Source organism: Limulus polyphemus, unplaced genomic scaffold, assembly GCF_000517525.1.
Source record: "Limulus polyphemus unplaced genomic scaffold, Limulus_polyphemus-2.1.2 Scaffold2284, whole genome shotgun sequence".
NCBI lineage: Eukaryota > Metazoa > Arthropoda > Merostomata > Xiphosura > Limulidae > Limulus > Limulus polyphemus.
Genome location: NW_013667894.1, coordinates 90,958 through 115,615, shown reverse-complemented (window position 1 = coordinate 115,615; position 24,658 = coordinate 90,958). Strand labels below are relative to the sequence as shown.

The 24,658-nt window shown below is 31.3% G+C and overlaps 1 protein-coding gene across 1 annotated transcript in view; it reads left to right on the top strand.

Annotated features, from left to right (window-relative positions):
* Positions 1-24,658, top strand: part of LOC106466514 (bromodomain-containing protein 7-like) — a 120,278-nt gene that overhangs the window by 72,080 nt on the left and 23,540 nt on the right. The window contains exons 11-13 of the mRNA XM_013926805.2: positions 12,099-12,207; positions 16,939-17,131; positions 19,875-20,051. Coding sequence (XP_013782259.1) covers positions 12,099-12,207; positions 16,939-17,131; positions 19,875-20,051 — 479 coding nt within the window. The remainder of the gene's footprint in view (positions 1-12,098; positions 12,208-16,938; positions 17,132-19,874; positions 20,052-24,658) is intronic.

The following is a 24,658-nucleotide window of genomic DNA, read 5'->3' as shown; positions in this document are numbered from 1 at the left end:
TCCAGACATTCTGAAGTTCAAACTTCATGCATGGAAGTTATGTGGTCCTTTGCATGGCATCATGGTTTAACTTCTAAAGTTGTCTTGTATTTGCCTCAATCTCTCCGTAGACCCACAAAGGCCATTTATTGATGGAAATGGCACACTTATTGCCAGTGTTGTCTCACAAGTAATTGAACACACTTCACCCAAATGTGCCACATTTTTTTACAAAGGTCTAGCTCTGCCTACTGTCACCTTGTATAATGCAGCTTTATCAACTACTTTTCAGTAATTCTAAACATCATAAATTATTTGAGTCCACAGTGCCATCAGACCCTCTCAAATCCTTTCATGTCTTTCAACCTGAAAGGCCATTTCAATTATCTAACTGGGATATTAATTTGGTATTACATGCTTTATCTTGACATTTTTTTGAGCCCTTAGTGTCATGTACTGTGTATCATCTTTCACTTAACTCTTTCGACACGGGGTCGGTCAATTTGACCGTGTCACGTGACCTTCTGTACTCATCTAAAATTGACATAAATTTAATACTTATAACTCTATATATTTGGTATATCTTCATGAAATTTGGCAGTCTTTCAGTTAATATTACAAGTCTTTCACATACGAAAAATCATATTTCTTAGTGAAGTACTTTTAATAAAATAAAATAAAAATTTGTCTATGAATATATTGAGTATTTGTTTTGAATAGTCCATGTGCAAAGTAATTTTCATGTTAAAGTTAAAAATACTTTTTTGTCATCTCAAATTTCATTTGTGTAATCCCTAAAACCTCCTAAATGCATTTTATACGTTTTTTCACTAAATCTTTATAGTATATCTATTATTTTCTCTACCCTAATCTCAAAACAGGATTGGTCAATTCAACCAACCTCGTAACCACCAAAAAAAAATTGAAATAAACCTAAATTAACCTTTTCTTTCTAGTATGACTTCAAATTCTAACATGAAACTACATTCGTTTATCCTAAATAGCTCTAAGTTTGTAACATTATACATCTATTTATAATTAAATTTTGTTGTTTTATTGCCCTTCTTATTGCAATTTGAACTGTGTCTAACAGCTATCCACACCATTATAAGTTGTAAATAAATATGAAAAACAAGAAATATAGTACTTACCCAATCTTATTTTTTCTTGCCCTCGATTGTTTAGTAGAGTTAAGCCTGATTGTTTTAGCGATTATAGTAGAGCACTTAACAATTTTTATTTACTTAAATAATACACCAAAGAATATAGACTAAAAACATGCAAAAAGTAGACAAATTTATTTACTTCTAAAAATTTTCGTGGCTTTCTAACTATGAGATAAGAGCCATTACAAATTCATCCAAGCTAGTCATTAACTTTCCCGTGGGAATGATGTTGCTACTCTGAATGAAATTGATGATTATCTGTTCAGAACACAAGCCCCCCAGTGGTACAGCGGTATGTCTGCGGACTTACAACGCTAGAATCCGGGTTTCGATACCCGTGGTGGGCAGAGCACAGATAGCCCTTGTGTAGCTTTGTGCATAATTAAAAACAAACAAACAAACATCAGAACACAACATTATACAATATGTCATTTGATATATGAAAACCTTGACTTTCTGTTGGTTATAGGTAATATATAATGAAACATAAGAGAGAACTATCAACGAATTGTGAAAGAGAGAATGTGACAGGTGGGTGTGGCAGGAGGTGTCTGATGTTCTATTTGATAGCTCTTTAACAAAACAAAATTGAAGGCTATAAAAATTATGGTCTGTTGAGCAATAACAATTTTATAGAGAGTATTTTACATTTAATTTCACACATTTTCGAGGGGTGATGGATAAAATAGGGATGATAACATGCTAAGACAAAATGTGTTGTGCATTACACTAGTGGAAATTCAGGATTTTTTTATATATTTCCTTTTAGAATTAAGAACTTAAAACTTGTATACTATTAAAATATGGATTATTAGCTAAGATTTTATGCTATTCTAATTGGTATAACATAAACAAAAAGTAGTTTAATAAAATTTTGAATGTAAGACACTAAAACCTTGTGTCATGCGCAGTAAAGTGTACTCGGGCCGATAAGGTTAAAGTGTTTTTTGTTGCTGCTGGCATGTGGATATTGTAGGTAAGAGTTGTTTGCACTGCATGTACATAGGACTTTTTATCACTCTATTTGTCCTGCTATACCCAGATAAGTACTTCCTTTTTATGACTGACAGGTAGGGAAGGGGATAAATCCTTCTCACCAGTTCATTTGCTAGCTATTTCTCACCTCTACGACTGCTTGGACTCGATTGTTTGTTATGTCCCGTCAAGCCCCTGAGGTGTTATGTGCCTCACACTAACTCCTTTTGAGGTGCTAGAAATCTATTTTCTAGGGCCCACCTATACTAGAGAGGCCCATCAAGAGACCCAACTGGGATTATACTTGTCAAGTGCCAGTTCATGATGGCCCATGGGTGATAATTATTTCTACCACCATGTGATGTAAGCATTATTAACATTCAGGAATATGGGGGTGTTTCTTACGATATTGGTGGAATGATGATGTATGAAGAACCCATTGTATTACTGTTAGAATATTTATTATAATACATATATCAAACACATTATGAATAATTCATATATCTACGAATTCTTAATTTATATCATGTATGTACTTAAAATGGGAGAAAAATGAGTGAATCTCATTAAAATGCATAAAACAAGTGCTGGTAGTGCATAATGCATTATAAAATATTGCTTCCATATACATGGGCCCATGTGGAATTCTTGCCTATTATCTAAAATTTCTTAGAGCTGCCAATTTCCTTTATACAATATCATAACATATGACGTGTGTTCATTTACTCAAGACTCGCAAGCTTTGCAAGAATATACTTGACCATTTGCACAGTTGATTTATCCAAACTGTCAAACTGATTATAACACAATTAAGTCCATCTTTTCACTACACCTAATAAAATGAAACAACTCAGCTAATAGCCAACTGTTCAAGTGGCTGCATGGTCAGTGTGGATTTCTTTGGGTGCTCTGAATCATGCTATCCACTGTTCAAGTGAATTATCAGTAACAAAATGTACTGAAGTGTCAGCCTGTGTCTAAACATTTGTCAACTTGGTAAAGTAATTGATGATTACAAATATATACTGATTACTGTTATTAGTCTTGGAGAGAAGGCAAGTTCTTAAAATCTAAAAACCGGGTTTCGATATCCGTGGTGGGCAGAGCATGGATAGCCCATTGTGTAGCTTCATGCTTAACTTCAAACAAACAAGCATGAGAAGGCAAGTTATATTTGTAGCTCTTCATTGCTCTGAGGAGCTTACAATTTTTTTGCTTGGGTTTTTTCAAGGTGTGGCTGACTCTTTCTTCGAACAGCTTACACACAACATTGTTTACACCACCTTTCAATATCTTGATAGTTCCACCAGAAAAACAGCTTCCATAAATTAGCTGCAATGCATGAAACACACTGGAGTTCTCCAATCTTTATATTATGAAGAATCTGAAAATTCTTGTTCCACAGACCTTGGAACCACCATCTAAATCACAGGTTGGTTTACATATCTGTCTGAGCCAGCACATTACTTTGCACTTTCAACTATTTGTATAAATTCCAGAGATAAAATGAATTCATCTGTTTTGGCCCTTAAGTTGTTCATTGTGAAACCTCTGTTTGTCGTGTCATTTGTGGTGTTCAATACATAGTATGATCTTCATCATTTATATGTTTTACATTACTGCAGAAACAATTCTTCAGACTGCAGTACAGTATTCTGGATCAGAGTATTCCACTAATGGGCAAGCTTTTTCAAGTTTTATAAGACAACCTTTCAATGTTACCTTGCTGCTGCATCAGACAGTTTTGTACAATTAAGTTCTTCTGTCTTGCATTCATTTGCACCAAAATCACCTCATCCTATCATCATTAGTGTTGGTATTCAAGACAAATATTCCTAGGATAAGCCAATGCTGGAGCCTCACTAAAGCACATTTTAATGCCTGAAATGCTTGATTATTCCCTTCAGTCTATGAGAAATGTGAATCACTTTTAGATAGGGCAGACATCGGTGCAGCTGCCTTGAAGAAATTATCCACAAAATTTCTGCAGTATGACACAGTCTTGAAAACAGTCCAATTCTTTTTTTAGTCACAGGTTGGGGTCCAGTCCTTAACCGATGTGAACTTTCTCTATCTCTGATTAAGAAAATGCACAATGTATGCATAAATATTTACTTTCAACTTTAACACCTGCTTTCTTTGTGAATTTTTAGTTTTGAGATCTGCATCTTGATCAGCATGTTGATTCTTCATCAAGTAATTCAGTGTAAAGCAACTGACCACATAAACTCAGCATCAAATACTGAGTCAAGTTCTCCAAGCAACTAATTAAAGAAGTGATTCAGTTATTTTGCAGTACTTTTAAATCTTAGCAAGCTTATCAGTTTTACTTTACTATTACTGACCTGTGGCAGCAAAGAAAATATGCTCACAATTAGCACCTTCACTGACAAGTCGCTGAGATTCCAGTATCATTAACTGAATGTATATGGAGTATGTCCATAGGACTGACCCCATATTGCAGAAGAAGTGTTGACTGTAATTCCAAACTTATTATGTGTATCTAGACAAAATGTGGTAAGCTTTTCATATAGTGTACAAGTCTGTTATACACAAAATATTAGAGGTGTTAAAAAGTATTTGTAATCAATATATGTCTGTGAATTAATGTCATCAGTCTGACTCAGACTCTTACAAGTCAGAGTGTAAAGTAGGGTTCTAGTCAACTCAAACTCTTGGGTTCTGTACACACAAGAATTTGTCCAGATGCATGAGATTTGAACCCCTGGATACCAAATATGCACTGCAAAACACGTAAGACAAGCACAAGTACTTTACTTAAAACTTTGTACCATAACAAACTAAACAGCATACAGTTTGCACACAGCTGTCCACAGTCAACTTCTAACAGGTTTCATCAATGACAATAAATTGCACAAAAAATATAGCCATATGAAAGTAACACATGATTAACCCTTTCACATCTGGTATGTCAAAGTGGGTATGTCAGAGTTACATACAAAGTTTAATTAAACTGCTTTATTATTGATGTATATGAATAAACTTGGCGTCAGAACATAGATAATAAATCATAGTTTAGTATTACTTAAGTTTTAAATTCTTAATTTTATAAGGAAGTATTTAAAAAAAATTCTCAATTTCCCCTAGTATGAGAAATGTGACGTTTGTTATCTATATTTTCTCTCTTCTCTAATTTTTTTACCACCCCTACAAGAAGTATGAAATTTAATGTAAATTACTCATTATAATGTTTTCATCATTCAGGTAAAGCATAATTTACATGGCCTTCAATCTTATTTAGTTACAGAGCAATAAAATAGAAAATCAGATCCCTCTTTCCATGTCCATCAGTCACATCCTCTCTTTCAGAACTTGCCAATAGTTCTCTGCTACTTATATCCAATAGAAACCCAAAGTTTTTCTCTGTCAAATTATGTATAATATTACATTGTTGTCTGTACAGTTCAAACTTTATTTCCATGGGAAACACATAGATGAGCTTAGCTGAATGTTTAACAGCTTCAGTTGTACAGTTACAAAGCCAGAAAAACTGTAATAATTAAGGAACATTGTTTCTTTTTTCACATTATTATTCTGTGTTCGTTGGTCCATTATTTAGTTAAATACAAATTATTTAATGCATTAGTACATTGAGTATAACAAAGTAGGGTTAAGTTTCATCAACAGTCAAGAGCCAAAAAAAAAAGACCCAGGTAAATACATTATTTCTTGTTTTTCATGAGTATTCTTTATATACTTTATTATAAAAGTAACTAGAATGTAAAAATTGAAAACTTTTTAGGTTTAGATAAAGTAAAAATAAATAATAATATTAATAATGATAATTTTTTCTGACGTATGCTTGTGAATAGTCCGTGTGTTATATAATTCGGGATCATAATATGAGCTGCACATTTGCCACATGATTTACAATTTATATGGTGCAAATAATAGTTAGACATGGTTTAAAGGGCAATAAAACAATAAAATCTAACTATAAATAGGTGTATACTGTTACAAACTTTAAGCTACTTTGGGTAAACAACTGTGCTTTTCTGTTACAATTTGCAGTCATTCCAGAAAGAAAATAAGGAAATTACTAATTATTTCCTAATTTTTTATGGTGGTTATGAGGTTGGTCAAATCAACCGATCTCATAGAGAGTTAGAATCAGTAAAATAAGAGATAAAATATAAAGTTTTCCTGAAAAAAACATTTGCTATTTATTTAGGAGGTTTTAGGGGTTATGGAAATGATACTTGAAAATGTTTAGATGGAGAAAAGTACTTTTAATCTTATCATGAAAATAAAGGGAAATAACATGCAGTGTAAATTGTAAATAAAGTTTTTCATTGAACCTTAACATCCTCTTTTCCACTTGCAGAAGGTAAACATGTAATGTTAAAAGTTTTTCATTAACACTGAAGTGCTTTTTTCCTTTTTTTTTTGCATTTATTAAATTCTACCTTTGGGACCCTTGAAAATCTCACTGAGACTCTTTAAAAAAATACTTATGAGTGGGGAACCCTTCACTGTGGAACCCTAGTGAGAACCCTGCAAGATGGCATTCATGTGAAGAATAAAGATACTCTTATCCATCATACAGTTTGCATGTAGCATTTGAATAACCATTAGAGTCCCCAAAATGCATATGTACAGTTTTTTCAGTATTCGTGTATATAGTATCTGGCATTTACTCTCATCTACCATGAACTGTCACTAAATTAACATTGTAGGGTAAAACGAATAGTTGATAAATCTAGAGGCGTAGCTAGCTGCTTAAAAGATTCTGGGCTCAGCCTATAGGTGGAGGAATTTTGAGCATTTGAGTATGATATCAATCATGGATTTCTATTCTGATTTTTCAAAACACCAATTGGGGATTCGTGGCACTGTCAAATACATTTGGGGTATGGGTCTTGTTTGCCTGTGCCTAGTGATGTTTTTGGATAAATCTGACATCAAATACATACCATGTTGAACGACTCTGTAAAAGATTGTGGTGTGTACACTTTCACTCCCACTCATCCACATAAGGTTAAGTTCACCAGCCTTACAACATTTTGGCTCTACAGAGTGATGTGTTATAGCATACACTTCATCAGTAAACTATACATTCCCAAGCATCCAGATGACCTCTAGCAGCTTCACCATCCCATCTTTCATCACATAAAGGTCTATGGCTGTGCCTGTGATCATTGGCTTTTTAAACAGATGTTTCCAGCTTCGTCTTGCTGTGAAGGTATTAGTTGTCACATCTACCCTCTTTTGTAAAATAATGACTCCAGTTTGAAAGTATTTGTACCTTAAATGTTGTACATGATCATGTCTCACTGATAGAGACAAAATGTTGTACAGAAATAAATCTTTTGTCCCACAAACAAAGGTTTCAAAAATTCACATTGAAACCTTTGGTTCAATACAGATAGTAAAGTATTGGGTTCAGGCAAGTGGCAAGAATGCTGTTGATATGTTCAACAGGAAAGATGGTTTTCATGATCAGTGGACAAAGTTCCATGTTTGAATTTAAGAGGGACAACTGCATCATAGAAAAATGGATTGTAGTGAAAAAGAGACCTAAAAGAACAAAAACTTAAATAGTATCAATTAACCCTCTCTTCACGGGCATCCTTTACTGTGCATGTCAATAGGTTTTTACTGACTTATATTCAAAATGTAAATAAGTTACTTTTTGTTTATGCTATACCAATTAATATAGTATACAATAGTAACTAATAATTCATATTTTAGAGGATATAAGTGATTTATAACTTGTGGTGCAAGTAGTAGTTAGACATGGTTCAAAGGGCAATAAAACAATAAAATTTAGGTATAAATAGATGTATATTGTTACGAGTTTAAAGCTGCTTAAAATAAACAAATGTAGTTTCATGTGACAATTTGAAGTAATTCTAAAAAGGAAAGAAGGATAATTTAGATTTATTTCAATTTTATTTATGATAGTTATGAGGTCAGTCAAATTGATCAACCTTGTATAGAGTTAGGGTAGAGAAAATTACAGATAAAATACAAAGTTTCACTGATAACAAATGTTTGAAATTTAAGAGGTTCAGAGCAGTGGTTCTTAACCTTTTTTGCTTGATGCCCCACCTCGACACCTCCAAAAATTTAATGCCCCTTAATATAAAAACAAATTTGGTGTTGAAAAGGTATAATAATATAATGTAAAGTTTTTCTTATTGTAGCATTTTCAAATTGTCCCCCCTGTGGGGAGTGCGCCTCATGTTCAGAATCACTGTTTTAGATATTATGCAAGTGAAATTTGAGATTTTTAAGATGAGGAAAAGTATTTTTAATTCTAGCATGAAAATCACTTTGCACTTGCACTTGGACTAGTTAAAAACAACTACTAGATATATTCACAGACAAATCTTTTTTTAGTATTGAAAATACTTCACTAGAAATTGTATTTTTTTTGTATGTGAAAGACTAACAATATTTACTGAAAGTCTGCTAAAGTTTGTGAAGATACACATGCTATATTAAAAGTTAGTACTATCAAAACTATAATGACTTCAAATGAGTACAAAATGTTTACATGGTCAGTCAGTTAGACCGAGCCCATGTAGAGAGAGATAAAGGCAAACCCAAAGAGCAAACAGAAATCTTTAAGTTATTGAGAAAGGGCAGTAAAAGTGGCACACAAATATAGGATGGAGAAGGTGGTTAGAAAGCTAGAACAAATAACTATGAGCAAGATGAACATTCAGCGGAAGGAATAAAGTTGCTTCATATCGAACGTATCATACTCAGCTGAGACTTAAACTAAATATTCATTATTTATTAAGTTGTGTGGGTGTTTTTGAGTAAAATGTATCTTTTTATTTAGCAGTTACTGTGTGTGTGTGAGAGAAACCTTGCAACATAAATAACAGTATAGAAATAGAGCAATAAGTTTTATAAATTGATTCCTTACTAAAATAATTTTTTTTAGTAATTCTAAACCATACTGATTGCTGTGCTGTTTATGATGAAGTACAATACCATTAATAATATCTTTAAACATAAATATATAAATAGATTGCTCACTGAAAAATTGTGATTGTATATTTTATTAAATTTAAGGAAGAACAATGTTAACATGAATAATGATAATTAACTATTAAAAATATTAGATTTGGAACCAGGAATAAGTGAGAATGCACCACAGAAAGTGTAAAGATCTTTAGCTTATAGCAGGCTTGGCGGACTCCTGATCTCCGGGCCTAATAATTTCTCATTTTGGCTTTGATAAATTTTAAGATTTTTTTCTGGTTATTTACTGTTATCGTGTGTGCATGAATATAAGTTTGTTATTTTAATAAGTGAATAATTTTTTAATTTCCTTATGCTGTTGGTGCATAGACACTGAAATACTGGAAAGGACAGTATCCATAATAGCCTGTTCTTTTTGTTAGTTACAATAAAAATCATGTTTAAAGACCAGGAAATTAAACTACTTTTAAGTCCTAGTAACTGATCAGATCTTACCATGGTTAATTTTCAGACTTAAGTGAGAAAATTGAAAACTAAGGTTTTAGTTACAATGGTTTTTTGAAAATTTTATGGCATAAAGATTGTAAATATGCACTAACATCTTGCTTTTCACTTACTTACTAAATATTGTTTTAATAACATTGTTTAATAATTATGATTTTGTGTGTTATATCTTCAACTTCCTTCTTCCATTCTTTAAATGTTTTCTTTTTTTTTAACATTTTTATAAAGCTTTTGTGAATTGTATACTAATGACATGTTTTATGTGATTCAAGTTAATTTTAGTACAATCATTTGGAACCTTGGCACATTAAGAGCCATAAATTATTATTTATCAGTGTTATTGCTTAAATTATAAGTAGTAAGATAGATAAAAGACAGTGATTTAAGTTCACAGTCAGATAATTAAAATTTGCAACTATTCATTGAAAATAGTGCTGCATGTAGTTTTCTTGCAGAAATAGCTACTGTATTACTCCTAATTAATGCTCCAGGTGGTATTGCAAACTGCAATGTGGGGTGCTAATTAGAGACTAATTGGGTCATAGGATAATACCTCTGTCATAAACAAATATATCTATAAAAAGCGATAGCAAACATAGCTTAATAATTTCTAACTTTGTTATAAACATTGGTGCTCATTATCACAGTAAATATGGTAATCATTGTTTATAAGTGTCAAAAAATCCTCTAAAGTGGTCCTACCATTTACTGGGTTACCTCCTTTGATCTGTACTGCTGAAACATCCTTGAAGTTTGCTGCTATGGTGAAAAAAGGCAGGAAAATCGTGGCCTACGTGACATTTATCAATTACCAGTATTGATTGCTGATTTCTGCAACTGGAGGAAAGGGGAGGATGATAATTAGAGAGGGGGCATTAATTAGGGGCAATATGGTAATTTTTGGATAATTCATTTTGCACGTTTTTGATGATAACCCTTATATAGAAGTGTCTTTCTAAATGTAAATCTATCTACAAAGATCAACATTCACAAGCAAATGCAAAGTCTTCCCTTCATTCATCTATCCAATATAGATCCTTAGAATACAGATTCCACAAGAAAGTATGGAATTAAAGGCAGGAGAAGTGGTCATAAAGTACAAAATATTTATCTTATAGAGACAGACATTCATCATAGTATCAATTTGAGAAATCTTTGTGAGAGAGATGTATTAGAGAATGCTAACTGCGTAGTATATGTAGGACAGTCGGTTTTTTTGCATAAATAGATTTATTTATAATGAAAGGAACTGCAGGTAATTTTTGGACAAATAAGATCTATTTTTCAATGTTATATATGCAATTTCATGCATTGTTTGATTCAAACTTAATAACAATCTCTTGTAATATTTACATATGCAAAAAATGATGTCTATATTCAGAGCTCCCTATTAAATACATTGCAATTTTTTTTTACCTTTGACCCCCTGTAAAATCAAAATAACAGCACAAATCCAAAATATGTCTGCTTCAATCTATGGGAGTTTTCACAAGATATATTTATACAAAGTCTACATTGATTGAAATATAGAGGAATGGCAAACCTAAAACCCAAATTCTGAGAAATAATTTGAATTTTAACTCCTGCAAAATCATAAAGAAAAGCACAAATCCCAAATCTGTTTTAGTATGTCATGGCTGTTTCAAGGTAGCATTGTGCAAAGTCTTATCAAGATTAGTCCAAATATAAATGAATGATAGACCTAAAATCCTACCTGTGCAAAATGTTTTTATCTTTGACCCATGTAAAAGTACAAGAAAAACATCTCAAATACATTTACTTCAGTCTTTGAGAGTTGTTGTAAAAGATCTTTGTGTACAGTCTTATCTGGATTTGTCAAAATATAAAGAAATAGGAAATATAAAATGTTGCTTTGGCAATTTTTTTTACTCTTTGACCATTGCACAATCAAAAGAAAGGCACAAATCTCAAACCTGTGCTTTGGTGTGTGGGGGTTGTCACAAGCATCAAGGTTCATTAGGATTGATTGAAATATAAGGGAACTACAGACCAGAATATGTTTTTTTAATGTTTGCCTTTAACCCCTTAAAATCAGAACAGTTTCAAGAAAGTGAAAATGGTGTCTAAGTAAATTGAACCAGAATGTATGTCCTTCAAGTTTCAAGCAATTGGCCCAGAAATAAAGGAACAAAGTGGTTCACAATAATAATTGTTGGAAGGAAGTTAGTAGAAATATAGTAAATACATTGTCTCTCTCCATATGGGGGAAGACATAATTACCTTGTTTGTACTTATGTCATAAAATGAAATAATTAGATAAATGAGTTTTTCAGCTAGTGCTTGGTGCTATGAAAGAAGAATCCACATTACCAATACTTAATCTTGGCTATGTGGTAAAGTTTTTAATTTTTTAGACTCATACAAGAGTGTAATTTTGTTTCTTTAATTTACATGTAAATATGTAAACTTGAGATGTGTGTCAAGAAAAAACTTGAATTATTGTTTTGTGTTTGACTGGGAACCTTCACAGTATATTTTATCATGTTCTTTGAATAGCTTGAGAGGTTTTGCTCAAGACTGTGACTATGTGATGACAATGGTGGATAATCTTTTGGACACGTTAACTGGTGGACAACACTCTGAAACTGTTAAAATTTTAAATGAAGTAGGTATCGATTTATTGTTTTCAAATAGAAATTTTTATTTATATATAAAGTAATTAAGCCATCTTATTAATAAGACTGAAATAATCTGTTGTTTACCAACTAGTTAAATCCGTGTACTAGTGGAATGTGTTGCCTCAAGTTTGTGTCATGTTAAGTCTGTGATACCTTATTGTTTCATTTTTATAGTTGCTTGTTCAAACTCATAATAATATTATAACAAGTTATTTTGAGACTAACATGTAAACTCTTTTATTAACTTGTATGCTTATCAAATTGTTCACATATTTAATACATTGGCTACAGAATATAAATACACATCTCAGATTATTGTTTGTTAAAGCCATAAATATGTAGTAAAGGAAAATATGAATATAAGTAAAATTGTTTGTACAAAATAATGTAAACACATCACTGTTTTCATTTGAAGTTTTGGTTTGTCTAATAGAGAAAATATAATCATATATTTAACATTACACTCAATTATTGTATCTCACTGAGTTTGTGCATGACTGATTCTCAGTGACACAAACACCTAAAATAATAAATGTTTCCCAAGGAACAATCTCAGAAGTGAGGTCAACATGGATATCAAAAGATAAAATCAATCAAACAAGTATAATATTGGTTGAAAGTCCAAGTTGACCGTCTTGACAAGACAATCATTAACATGAGTAGTAGTGAAAACCAAAAGAAACTTGCAGATCTGGATGTGTTGTGCCATCAGTTAAGCGATAGCAAATTATTACCTAAATGTTACTTGAATATTAGTGAAATCGATATTTTGTGGGGGATATTTCATAGTTTTCATACAATTGGACTTGCCAAAATGAATTATATAGTTAGGAATATGCAACTGAAAGTTGAGTCCATGTCTGCAGTACTTATCAATTTTACTGGAGTCAAAATAGGGATTTTTAGCTTGAGAAAATAATGTAGACACTATTTCCAGTCTTGTTTGTTAGTTATATGCTTGAAAATCTTTTAATTTTGCTTTAACTTATTCCTGCACTTTTTTGACGATCCCTATACCCACTTTTCAAATTAACAATTTTTACTAATCTTGTTTCTTAAGTTGTTTATGTCCATTTATGGGGGATGAATTTTTAGCTACATATGCATTCAGTTGAATGTTACATATTTTTCAATAAATTACTGCTGCATTGGCTATTTTCTCACCCAATCACCACACTGAACTTATTAAAAATATATAACAAATGTAACTACAACAAACAGAATGTAAAATTGTTTTCAAGAGACCATCTTACAGACAAAGATTGTATCATTACAGATTTAATGGCTGGCTTCCATTAATGTCACAGTGTAATGAAACAAAAGACAAGCCGCAACAAAGCTATCTCATTGGAATGGAATAATGTTTCTTCTAAGATAATACAACACAGATTAGTGCAGTGTAAGCAGACTCCGTAACATGCATACCTTGTTAGGTCTACATGACACGTAGGTATGTTCTTCAAAAGCCTGCTGTGCACAGGTGTTTGCTGGAATAAGGCGACACAAATAATGCATGCAAAATAGACAACAGTGACACACTGTAAGTTGCCAATTATCAACAACATTTACAAGCACTTTCTTAACTCCATATTTAGAAATAGAAATAGCTATATGAAATAGGGCTATATGTAGTGGTAATAAATACTGAATATGCACTCATGATTTCAGCTAAGCATTAGAAACAGTAGATATAATCATCACCGTCATGTGAGTATGAAAATCTACTATGGTAAGCATCCACTGTTAAAAACTTGCTGAAATATAGTAATGAAAATCTAAGAATAACGACAGGCAAAATCAGGAACCTTTCGGGGCAGTATCCAACTAATGAGCTAGAAAATGCATGAGTTGTAGTTTCCAACTAACGCACAGCTTGGAAAACACTGGATTTTTTTATGGCAGAAAATGGAGACTTAGAAAATTTTGCAGCACAACAAAATTAAGGAGGGCGAATTAATTTCAAAACTACTCTGTCAGTTTTTTGCAAAAATTCTTGTTTCATTCTACACTATAGTAGATATCACTTGGTATAATTTTATAGTTGAATCATAATAGGGATTTGTAGCTTGAGCAAACTGTCAGCAGTAGAGCTCCAGCCTTGTTAATGTACAGCAATGGGGCAAATATGTGGCTAGAGTAAGACACAACTCCACTAAGCACTTATAAGTTTTTACTGGTAGAAAAGCAGCCTTTTTAAATAAAACAGTATGTCTAAAACATTGCTTTAATATAGCCTCATGTCTTTTAAGGTAATTATTTACTGTGCCTGAGGTTTCATTTAAACACATGATTAACATATGTCAAGTATGAAAGCAACTGCTCAGAATAACATTGCATCTATTAAGTATTTATAACTATGTAAATCAACTTTCATTGAAAAATAATCAACTTTTGAATAGGTCTTGGAAATTTGAAGTTCTTCATATAATATATCTGTCTAAGTTTGGTGCAAAATACCCAGCCAGTGTTGCTGTAGGCTTGTGAAAAAAAAAGAACAAATGGGAGAATTTTGATTTTTTTTACAATCGTCTATTTATTTTGCTTATTATTAATGTTTGGGTGGTTTTAACTATTGAAAAAGAAGGTTTTGAGTGTTGTTTCATGAATATATTTTTTAAGGTGGTTTTTTGATCGAATGTTTTGTTAAAGTTTTGAGAAAGTTCCTCTGTGATCCCTGTTATGAAACACTAGTGTGATTCATGATAATTTCCATTTTTTTATTTTATCTGTTGATAAATTAGACTCATTTTTGTGATACGTTGAATACAGCTTTAGTTTAAAGTAAATGTTTGTGATGTCCAAAATACAAAGTCTATAGTTTCATACAAATTAGAAACTGAAATTATCAATATTGTGAAGCTAGAATATAAAATAAGAACCTTCTATTTTTTTTACTTTCTGGGATATTATTATATTATTTAGTGAATCAGCCAAGGTGTCCCTGCCCACCTTTTCCATTTTTGGAAATACTTACATACATCTACTTCATTCTATATAACGTGTTTATAACCAATTAGAAGCTCAGAATGTCCCCCACATGGTTTTCTCAGCATTTGCAATGTGTTTACATGGGAAAACTTTCCTTTTCATGATAGAATTGAAGTGGAGAGGTAAGAGATAATTGAACTCGAAATATATTTTTTAAACCCAAATACAGCGTAGTTAATAAGCCTGATAAAGTATAGTGGAATTCTATAGTATTGATGTAGTAATTTATAATTGTTTGTTATTTGAAAATTCATATATAAAACCTTAAAAAATTTTGTTTTACATCCTCCATGTGCAAAATTTGACAAGGCTTAGCAAGTTACAGCAAGCGAGTACATACTTCATAAGTAGAAGAGATAATTGTTTTCTGTATTTCTCTATTTACTGTTTTATGAGTAAATAACTGAAATTTAAGAATTTATTTCCAAATAGTAATAATATATATATATATACATATGTAATGTATTATAACCAAAACATGACAAAATACTGGTCCACTAGAATAAAGCCAAGACAGGTCACTTTGTAAAAGTCATTTTTATACTATTGGATACAGTAACATGAGTGCACTTGCTCCACGTCATTGCAACTTCTGTAACATCAGTCAGACTTGTCTGAAAGGCCAAGAAAATAAATAAATATATATAGATGTATAATGTTGGAATTCAGGCTATTTAAACTAAACATTTGTGGTTTTGTGTTATAATATGTAGCCATTCTAGAATGAAAAAAGCTTGGCTTGTATCTATTTCCTAATTTTTTATGGTGGTTACCACGTCAGTCAAATTGACCAAACCCATACAGAGATAAAATAGTGAAAATTACAGATAAAATATAATGTTTTTTCAAAAAGAAAAACGTTTTATAATTATCGGGTTATTAGGAGGTTATAAAGATTTCTCAAAACTCTTCCAGAGATTTACAAAACTATTCTACACTATGAGAAAGTTTTCTTAAAATTAGGAAATCTCAGACAAATATCTTCATCATTATCAATGTTTAAGATGTCATTTTTACTAAGGCAACCTTGACACAGGAAACCAGGGATTAGACACAACTTGAATTTAAGAAAAAATGCTAACATACTTATACGTGGACAGGTACACAAAATTCCAAAAGTAAAAGGAGTAGGTAGGAAGATAAGTGAAAGGCAGCATACATCTCATTAACTCTCTCACTATGGGCTCAGTACCAGGGACTGATTTTGTAACTATTTTGTGCTTGTTTTAATTTTCATACTATAACTTCATGAAATTTTGCAAATTATCAGTAAACATTACAAGGCTTTCTTACACATAATATCAAATTATTTTATTAAGTTTTAATATTTTTTAGTAAGGATTTGCTTGTGCATTTTTTCTTATTAAATGTTGACTACTCAAAATGCAAAGTAATTTTGATTTTAAAATTAAAAATATGTTTATGTATCAGAAAATTGTCAAATTTCACATATGAGACACCTCTAGATGTGAGATGAAGTATTCAAAATGGAATTTCAGGTCAACTGTAGTTGAGATAGTTGCTCTGTTCATTCACAGATAATAATGTTGTTTAAAACTGGAGTAGATAGCTTTGTTAATGTTGAAGTGTAAACATGATATTAGATGCACTTTATGAACATCATTATTGAATATCACTACAATTTTTTTGTATTTGATGCAATAATGTTGCATATTTTATGCATGGTGTTATGAAAGTGGCATAATAAAATGATGAATGTTTATTTATAGAAGCAGAAAATAAAAGAAGAGGATGAGAGGATGCTTAAAGTGAGTAAAGTGTTGAACCAGACAAACAATATTAGTGAGTGGACATTCTCTTTAGAAAACGATTCTTCAGGATTTGGAGAACGTGCATCCCCTACTGACAAACATGAAGATAATACCCAAAGAATATTAGATTCTTCTTTACTGGAATTGGGTGGTAAGTCAAAGATACTTTGGTCACTCACCTGGTAGGTTAAGTATTCCAAATCCATTGCTTCCATCAATCTTGATCTTCAAATTTTAGCTTCTATGTACATTTAGATGTGGATGGAGGAGTACTGTGGCATAAATAGCTAAGAAATTTTATGGCAAAGCAAATGAGACTGTTTATTTTTTTAGAAACTTCAAAAATATAGAAAAGTGACATCATAAATTATGTATGTGATGAAACCAAATTAAAAACTACAATAGATGGAATATTTGAGCTATTGAAAGCCCTTACCCTTCCTAGTATTTAACCCTCTTACTATGGGCAGATCAATGTGCAAGTGTCACAACCATTTATAGTTACTTTTAAAACTTAATCAAACTACTTTATTATCAATGTAGTCAAATATACTTGGCATCAAACATAGTTAATAAATCCAATTTTTATATATAGATTTGAAGTTCTTAATTTTATAAGAAAATACTCAACCAGATAATGATAACATACTTCATACTTCAGCACATAATTCTTGTTAAATTTCCTTCCAATAATAAAACCAGTGGATAAAATTGCTTAAAACTCAACATGAACTTTCATAAAAGTATGTAGTTTGAGAAAAATAAAATATTTCATTTTGATTTCTTTCTACTATTTCTACCAAAAATTCATTATTTAATGCACTTGATCTCTGAATAGTTCACCTGCAAGGTGATTTTAATGTTAAGTATGAAAATACGATTTTTTATCTTACAATTTTCACATTTCACTTTCATAATCTGTAGAACCTCCTAAATGGATATCAAAAGTTTTTTAAAAAGGAAATGTTTATATTTTATTTGCTACTTTCTCTACAACATCACTAATTCTAGCTATTATCATCAATGTACAGTGCAATGAAATACTTAAAATTAAGAAATAGAAATATGTACATACTTTTTAATTCTTTGTTGAATAATCTTAAAATATCTTTTTTGGGTCATATATATAATTTTGCATCTGTACCTTTTTACTTATAGTTTATTTTTAATTAATTTATAAATATGATCTTTCAAAAGTTTCTACATTTTTGGATAACTAGTTTAACTTGTTTCAACTATAGCTAGCTGCTGCTTGTCATAATTTGAGGTATTTGGATGCGGCAATAATTGCCGTAGAGTCATTGTTTATATTCAATGCAATTCAAGTGAGAAATTACTGTTAGCATTAACACTTAGAGAATGTATAATACTTTATATGAAATGTCCATTGATTGATTAATGAGTTATTATGCCAGAAATTGACGAAATCAGAAATGCTGATGAAATTGTTCATTTCACAACACACAATGCATGATAATCTAAACACGTCAAGCTATTTTAATTTCATACCTCATGGTGTGTAGGCATAAATTATATCTGCATATTTATGTTATCAAGAAATGAAAGGAAATGTGTTTGCTGATTATGCAGATATGTACATGAACCCATTTAGTGCAAACTTCATTTACTAAGTTATTGCAAGTTGGAAGAAATGTTGGTTTAACCGATTTCATATAGTAGCAATGGAACTTGTAGTGACATACACAACTCATGGGTATTATTCAGGGTCAGAACCTGAAGACAGCAGATATGATGATTTTGTTAATAGTAATACTAGCAATGACAGAAGTGTTAGTTAAGTTAATATTTGTTATTTTTATTTTTGGATAAGACTGATTAAAAAGTATTTTATTTTTGGGGTTAAAAATTTGTGGCAGAAAATTTAACATTATAATAACTTCCTTTACTTAAAGATTAGATATACAAATGATAACATTTAATTACCAAATTAAATTTTTAAATGGAAATTAATATTTCTGTGTTTATATGATGAAATAGAATTGCATCCAGGAATTGGTTGATTTATGACATTACATTTATATTTCCCTACAATATATTGTTTATCTTTTATTACATATACTAAGTATATTATTTTTCTCTTCTTTAGTATACATAGAATTTATCTTTCCTGTATAATAAAATACAATGTGTATAGTTTAAGTAATTTTAGTCCTTAGTCAGCAAATCAATATGAAGCAAAATAAGCCTATTAATAAAATTCTCTTCAGTAGTTGTATGATTGTGAAAGCTATCTTTAAGGTACTTTAAAGTATTAAAGAGAATAGAGGATTTTCATTCTTCATGAGAAGACAGGCCAAGTCATTTTCTTTCATCTTTTCTTGTGTTTTTTAGTTATGGAAGTAAGATGCTGTAAAACATGGTTAGTTTGACTTTAGTTAAGTGTTTTTAGTGGAGTTCAGTTTCAAGAATTTTACAAAGATAAATTTAAAATAGCTGAGCTGTATGATTTTGTGATTATTATTGGAAGTAATCAGATATTTTCTTAAAATAAAAACATTAGTGGAAGTTTTGCTGATTGTGACTTTGCATACTGTTTTAACTTCAGGTTGAGAATTCTGATAGAAATATTTTATAGTGAAGTATGAAGACTATTGTGTAGATTGTCTGTACATGTGTATGTTAATGCAAGAAGTGGTATTCTGAACTTAGTTAAAACAAATAACAGTGTTTTGCTGATTATTCAGTCTGTGAAGTGAATCAATTTTCATAACGAGACATACCTTTAACAGCAAATGTACACAACAAATTATTCAATGTATTGCTGTTAACCCTATCACCACAGGTATCCTTTACTGCACATGACACAAGGTTTTAGTGTCTTACTTTTGTAATAATTTTAAAAGTAATATATATCAATCCTTTATAAACTGCAGATGGACAAAGACAAGAACAAAGCAACAAAGGCAGCTACCAGAAAATTCAGCACAAATTAAATGAGACTTGTGGCTTACTCCAAGATTTAGCCAAAGTTCAGCACCAACGACTGAGTGCCTCTCCACCACCTCATTTATCTCATGTGTCTGGTCCCACTACTATTGAACATGAACTTGGTAAGTGTTTGGTGAGCATTTCTCATAGTTATCCTGTTGTATAACAAAACAAGTATGATAGATATTAAAAACACAGTAATACCAAAAAACATCTGCAGTACGGATATTTCAGAATTTCCTTGAATCAGCATTAATATCTTAAAAAATTAGTTCATAATATTTGAACTACAGAAAACACTAGCACTGAGTGAGTGTTCATATTCTGTCAGAAGTTTAGAAAGAACAGATTTAAACGGTAACAATATAATTGAATGTACGATACAACGGGCAGCATACACTTGTTTAATATATAAAATTGTAAAAAGAAACTATTATAGAGAAAGGCTGTATCGTTAAAATACTAATAAATATCAAATAAAAACAATGAGAATCTGGAATCGATTACATCAATGACAACAGGGAGTAGTTGATTCTATTATTTAGTGTTGGGTGATCACTGAAAATGGAGAGACTTTCTTTAATAAAAAGTTTGTAATCTGTGGTTCTGGAGTCAAGAATTTTAAAGTTTTCTAGAAGTATGGGGTGGTTGTTATCCTCACTGTACAATCGTATACAAGACTTGGGTAGATTACTTAGCTTATATCTGCTTCTTGCTGAAATTCCCATGTTCTAATGTGCATGCATTTGTAGGTGACATGTAGTTTTACCAATATTGGTAGCTTTTCAGTTACTACAAGTGTAGTTATATGCGACCCATGAGTGCATAGGGATAGGCAGAGGGTCTTTGGTTTTAAAAAATATTTTTAATTCTAAATGTTGATGTAAATACTAAACGTAGCTTAATTTATGGGTAATATATCTTGATTCTTTTTTGAATTTCATATTTGAGTTTAAAACTATTTACTGAGGAGAGGAATGATAAGAACTAGTGGATATTTTGAGACAGTGTGTGACTTTTTGGTAGGTTCTATTTTATTTGTTAAAATTTTCATGTGATAGAGTGTAAGAAATTAAGGGAATAACCATTACTTTGTAATATGTTATGAATTTTTGAGTGAAGACAGAAGTAGTCAGAAGAGGTATTATATGCTCTGTTTAGGAGATTTAGAACAAGGTTATGGGTGAAGGAGTCTGGTACAAAACTGTTGAAATGAGTGTATAAGCCAGTAAATGTTTTTATTGTGATAAATAGATGTAGTAAAGAGGTTTTTGCTTATTTGAACATCTAAAAAAGCTAAATTATTGTTTTCTTTCATCTGTCATGTAAGGTTATTGTGAGTGTAGGTATTCTTAAAACTGTTTGGTGTGATCAATGTTGGGAAAAGAGTAGAAAAGTATCATCAATGTACCTTCTATATTATACTGGTTTATAATAAAGGGGCAGTTATCCAGCCATGGATGTTTGTAATACCATATAAAAAATATTTTCCATGGTCGTACCTAGAGGTGATCCCATTACCACTCCGTCTATCTGGTCATAAAGATTTACTTTTCATGTTTCACTAGTATTGTACCAAAGTTTCTACAGAGGTTGAGTACGTTTTATTAAAATCAGTTTGTTTTCTATATCATTAAAGTCCCTGTCACCACACTCAGTCATGCTCTGTCAGATGACTCTGCCTCTGCAGTCTAATTTCCATTGCAAAAGGCTCTGTCTAAAGGCTATCAAGTCCAAAGGACATTACTCCTCCCTTCAACTTTTCAATAAATCATGTAGTGTACAAGGACAATGCTTTCGCATCACATGTTTTAACAGTCAAATTGCACAGATATCTTTAAGCACTGTCCCTTTCAACTTGACCAGTATAAATCATCATTGCTCAGATAAACTATAATTTTTGTAACCTTAAATTTTGTTTGGTTACAGAGCTATGAAATAGCAAATCAGAACCTTTCTGTCACATCCTCTTTTTCAGGATTTGTTGATAGTTCTCTCTTACGTTTAATTATATATTACGTATTTCCGATAGAAAGTCAAGGTTTTCATCTATCGAAGTATGCATAACATTGTGTTCTGAACAGATAATCATCAAATTCATTCAGAGTGCGAGCTCCATTCCCATAGGAAAGCTAATGACTAGCTTGGATGAACTTCTAACGGCTCTTGTTGCATTATTAGAAAGCCAAAAATTTTGAGAGTTAATGGAAATTGTATACTTTTTGCATGTTATTAGTAATGTTCTTTTGTGCATTACTTAATTAAATATAAATTATTTGGTGCATTACTACCATTAGTATTAAAAAAAGGGGGGGGGTTAAGTGTCATTGACAATCAATAGCAAGAAAAAAGAAGAATATTATAAAAGTAATTTAAATGTAAAAATATGAATCATTTTAGGTTAGGTAAGATTAAGTTAGGTAAAATAGATAATAATATAATAAAAATGTTTCACAAGGTACACATGTGAACAGCTTGTAGCAGCTCATGGGTAATGTAATTTAATAATGTAAAGTGAGCTACACGTTCCCCAAGTGATTTACAACTTATACAGTTCAAAGGGCAATAAAACAATAAAACTTAATTATAAATAGATGTATACTGTTACAAGCTACTTAAGATAAACAAATGTAGTTTCATCTTACAGTATGAAGTCATTCTAGAAAGAAAAAAAAGGGTAGTTTAGATTTTTTTTATTTTTGGTGGTTATGATGTTAGACAAATTGACTGATCCCGTATAGAGATAGGGTAGAGAAAATAACAGATAAAATATATCATTTTATTGAAAAATACGTTTGAAATGTATTTACGAGGTATTAGGGAATACAAAAGGAAATTTGAGATGAAGAAATGTATTTTAAATCTTAAAATGAAAATTACTTTGCACACAGTCTATTCAAAACAAATACTCAATATATTCATGGACATATTTTTATTTTAGTTTATTAAAAACACTTCACTAAAAAATATGTTTTTTATAATGTGAAAGACTTATAATGTTAACTTAAAGACTGCCACATTTTGTGGAAGATATACACACTATATTAAAAGTTTGAAGTACTAAATCTGTAAAGACTTTTAAATGAGTACAAAGAGGTTTCGTGGTCGGTGAAATTGACCGAAATTGAGAGAATTAATCTGTTGATGGTCTTTCTCTGGATTGTCTTGGTGCCCCAAGTTGATCCATTTTCCAGTGTTTTGGAAATTCTATATCTTGACCTGAACACATTTTTATTATTTGAATGTATGAATATTTTGCATTGGAAAGGGCAGTTGCATATCTTTCCCAAAAGTGATCAAGTTTTGGTGGCATCACATCAACTTTGAATCATTGAACAATGTTGAAATGATACATTCGGTTCCACCACCATTTTCCTTCAGCTGTGATTTTTGTTGACTTGTAGATTTGCATATTCAAAATTGTTTTTATGTAACATACTCATCCCTCTGTAGAACATGCAAAAGGAGTAAAACAAAGCCATATATATGAAAGCACTTCTTAAATAGTCGAAGTACACCTATTTTATATACATTACTATATTATTTTGGCTCAATATGTTCACAAAGGTACTGACCTTCAACCCTTGTAATTTAACTCCTCCTAAACTTCTGTTGCATGTCCTTGACACAATGCATAATGTGTCACCTCGTTGAAAGTTCTCAACACTACTACCTTACACATTAATTATTGTTCAAGCGTCAGGGAAATTATAAGCTCTGCTTTTCCACCACAAATCAAATTGTTCTTGTTGAGAGGTGCTGTATATATTTCATGCCTTTGTTAGCATTTCATTAGTACAGAAAATTCTACAATCTCTCTGAATTTTTGGGAGCCTTGTACAAACAGGTTGTTTCTATTTTACCAGGAAATCTCATGGTTGCACTCATTGAAGCATTAAAGCCATTGATCCCAGATTATTTTTGATGACCAAGTAATGTTTCCTGATATATTGAACACCCAATTTGAGGGACATGCTCCTTTTTCTCACATGGCTGAACAAGACTGACTTTTTACAAAGGCTTATTTTACCTTGTTTGACTGAGGAGCAGGATTTTTCTGCTCAGCTGGTCTTTTTTTGCTTTTTTTTTGGTATCTTTTTTTAAATCTTGAGTGGATTTCGTTATGCCTGAGGGTACTAGTGATATTTTAGATAATTCAGTAATTGAGTTTTTATATTTTCCACCTTTTTCTGATACTTGGATTATTGGTGATGCCTTTATAATAAATCATATTGTTAACATTTTTCACTTTCCTTGCATTCATGATGCAGATGGCCTTTTAGTGGTGTTCATCTTCTACAACACATCTTTCTTTTGAAGTTCTAGATAATCAGATTATTGTTTGGAGATAGTCTTTCCACATGTTCTTCTTACTTATCTTCTTATCAGTTTTTTCCCTTGTATGATTTGATTTGTTTCATTTTGAGACTTTCTTATTCAATGCAGCTCTGTTGTTCAGTAGTCTCTTTTAGTAAGGTTAATTTCATTTTCTACTTTGCTGTTCCTCTTGCTGATTTAGTATGAGGCTTCTAAGTTTCTTCACCACTCGTCTTTTGTGCTGTGTTGCAAGCCCCCAAAAATGTTTCAGCAGACTTCAATGTGTTTCCTTCTTGTGCAATTTTGTTTTAGCAGGAATTTCATCCATAGTGTTTCATATTCAGAAGAGAGGTACTCCAGCACATTTTCATTTCGGGTGTTGCCTCGTTTTTTCCAGTCAATGCCCCCTACT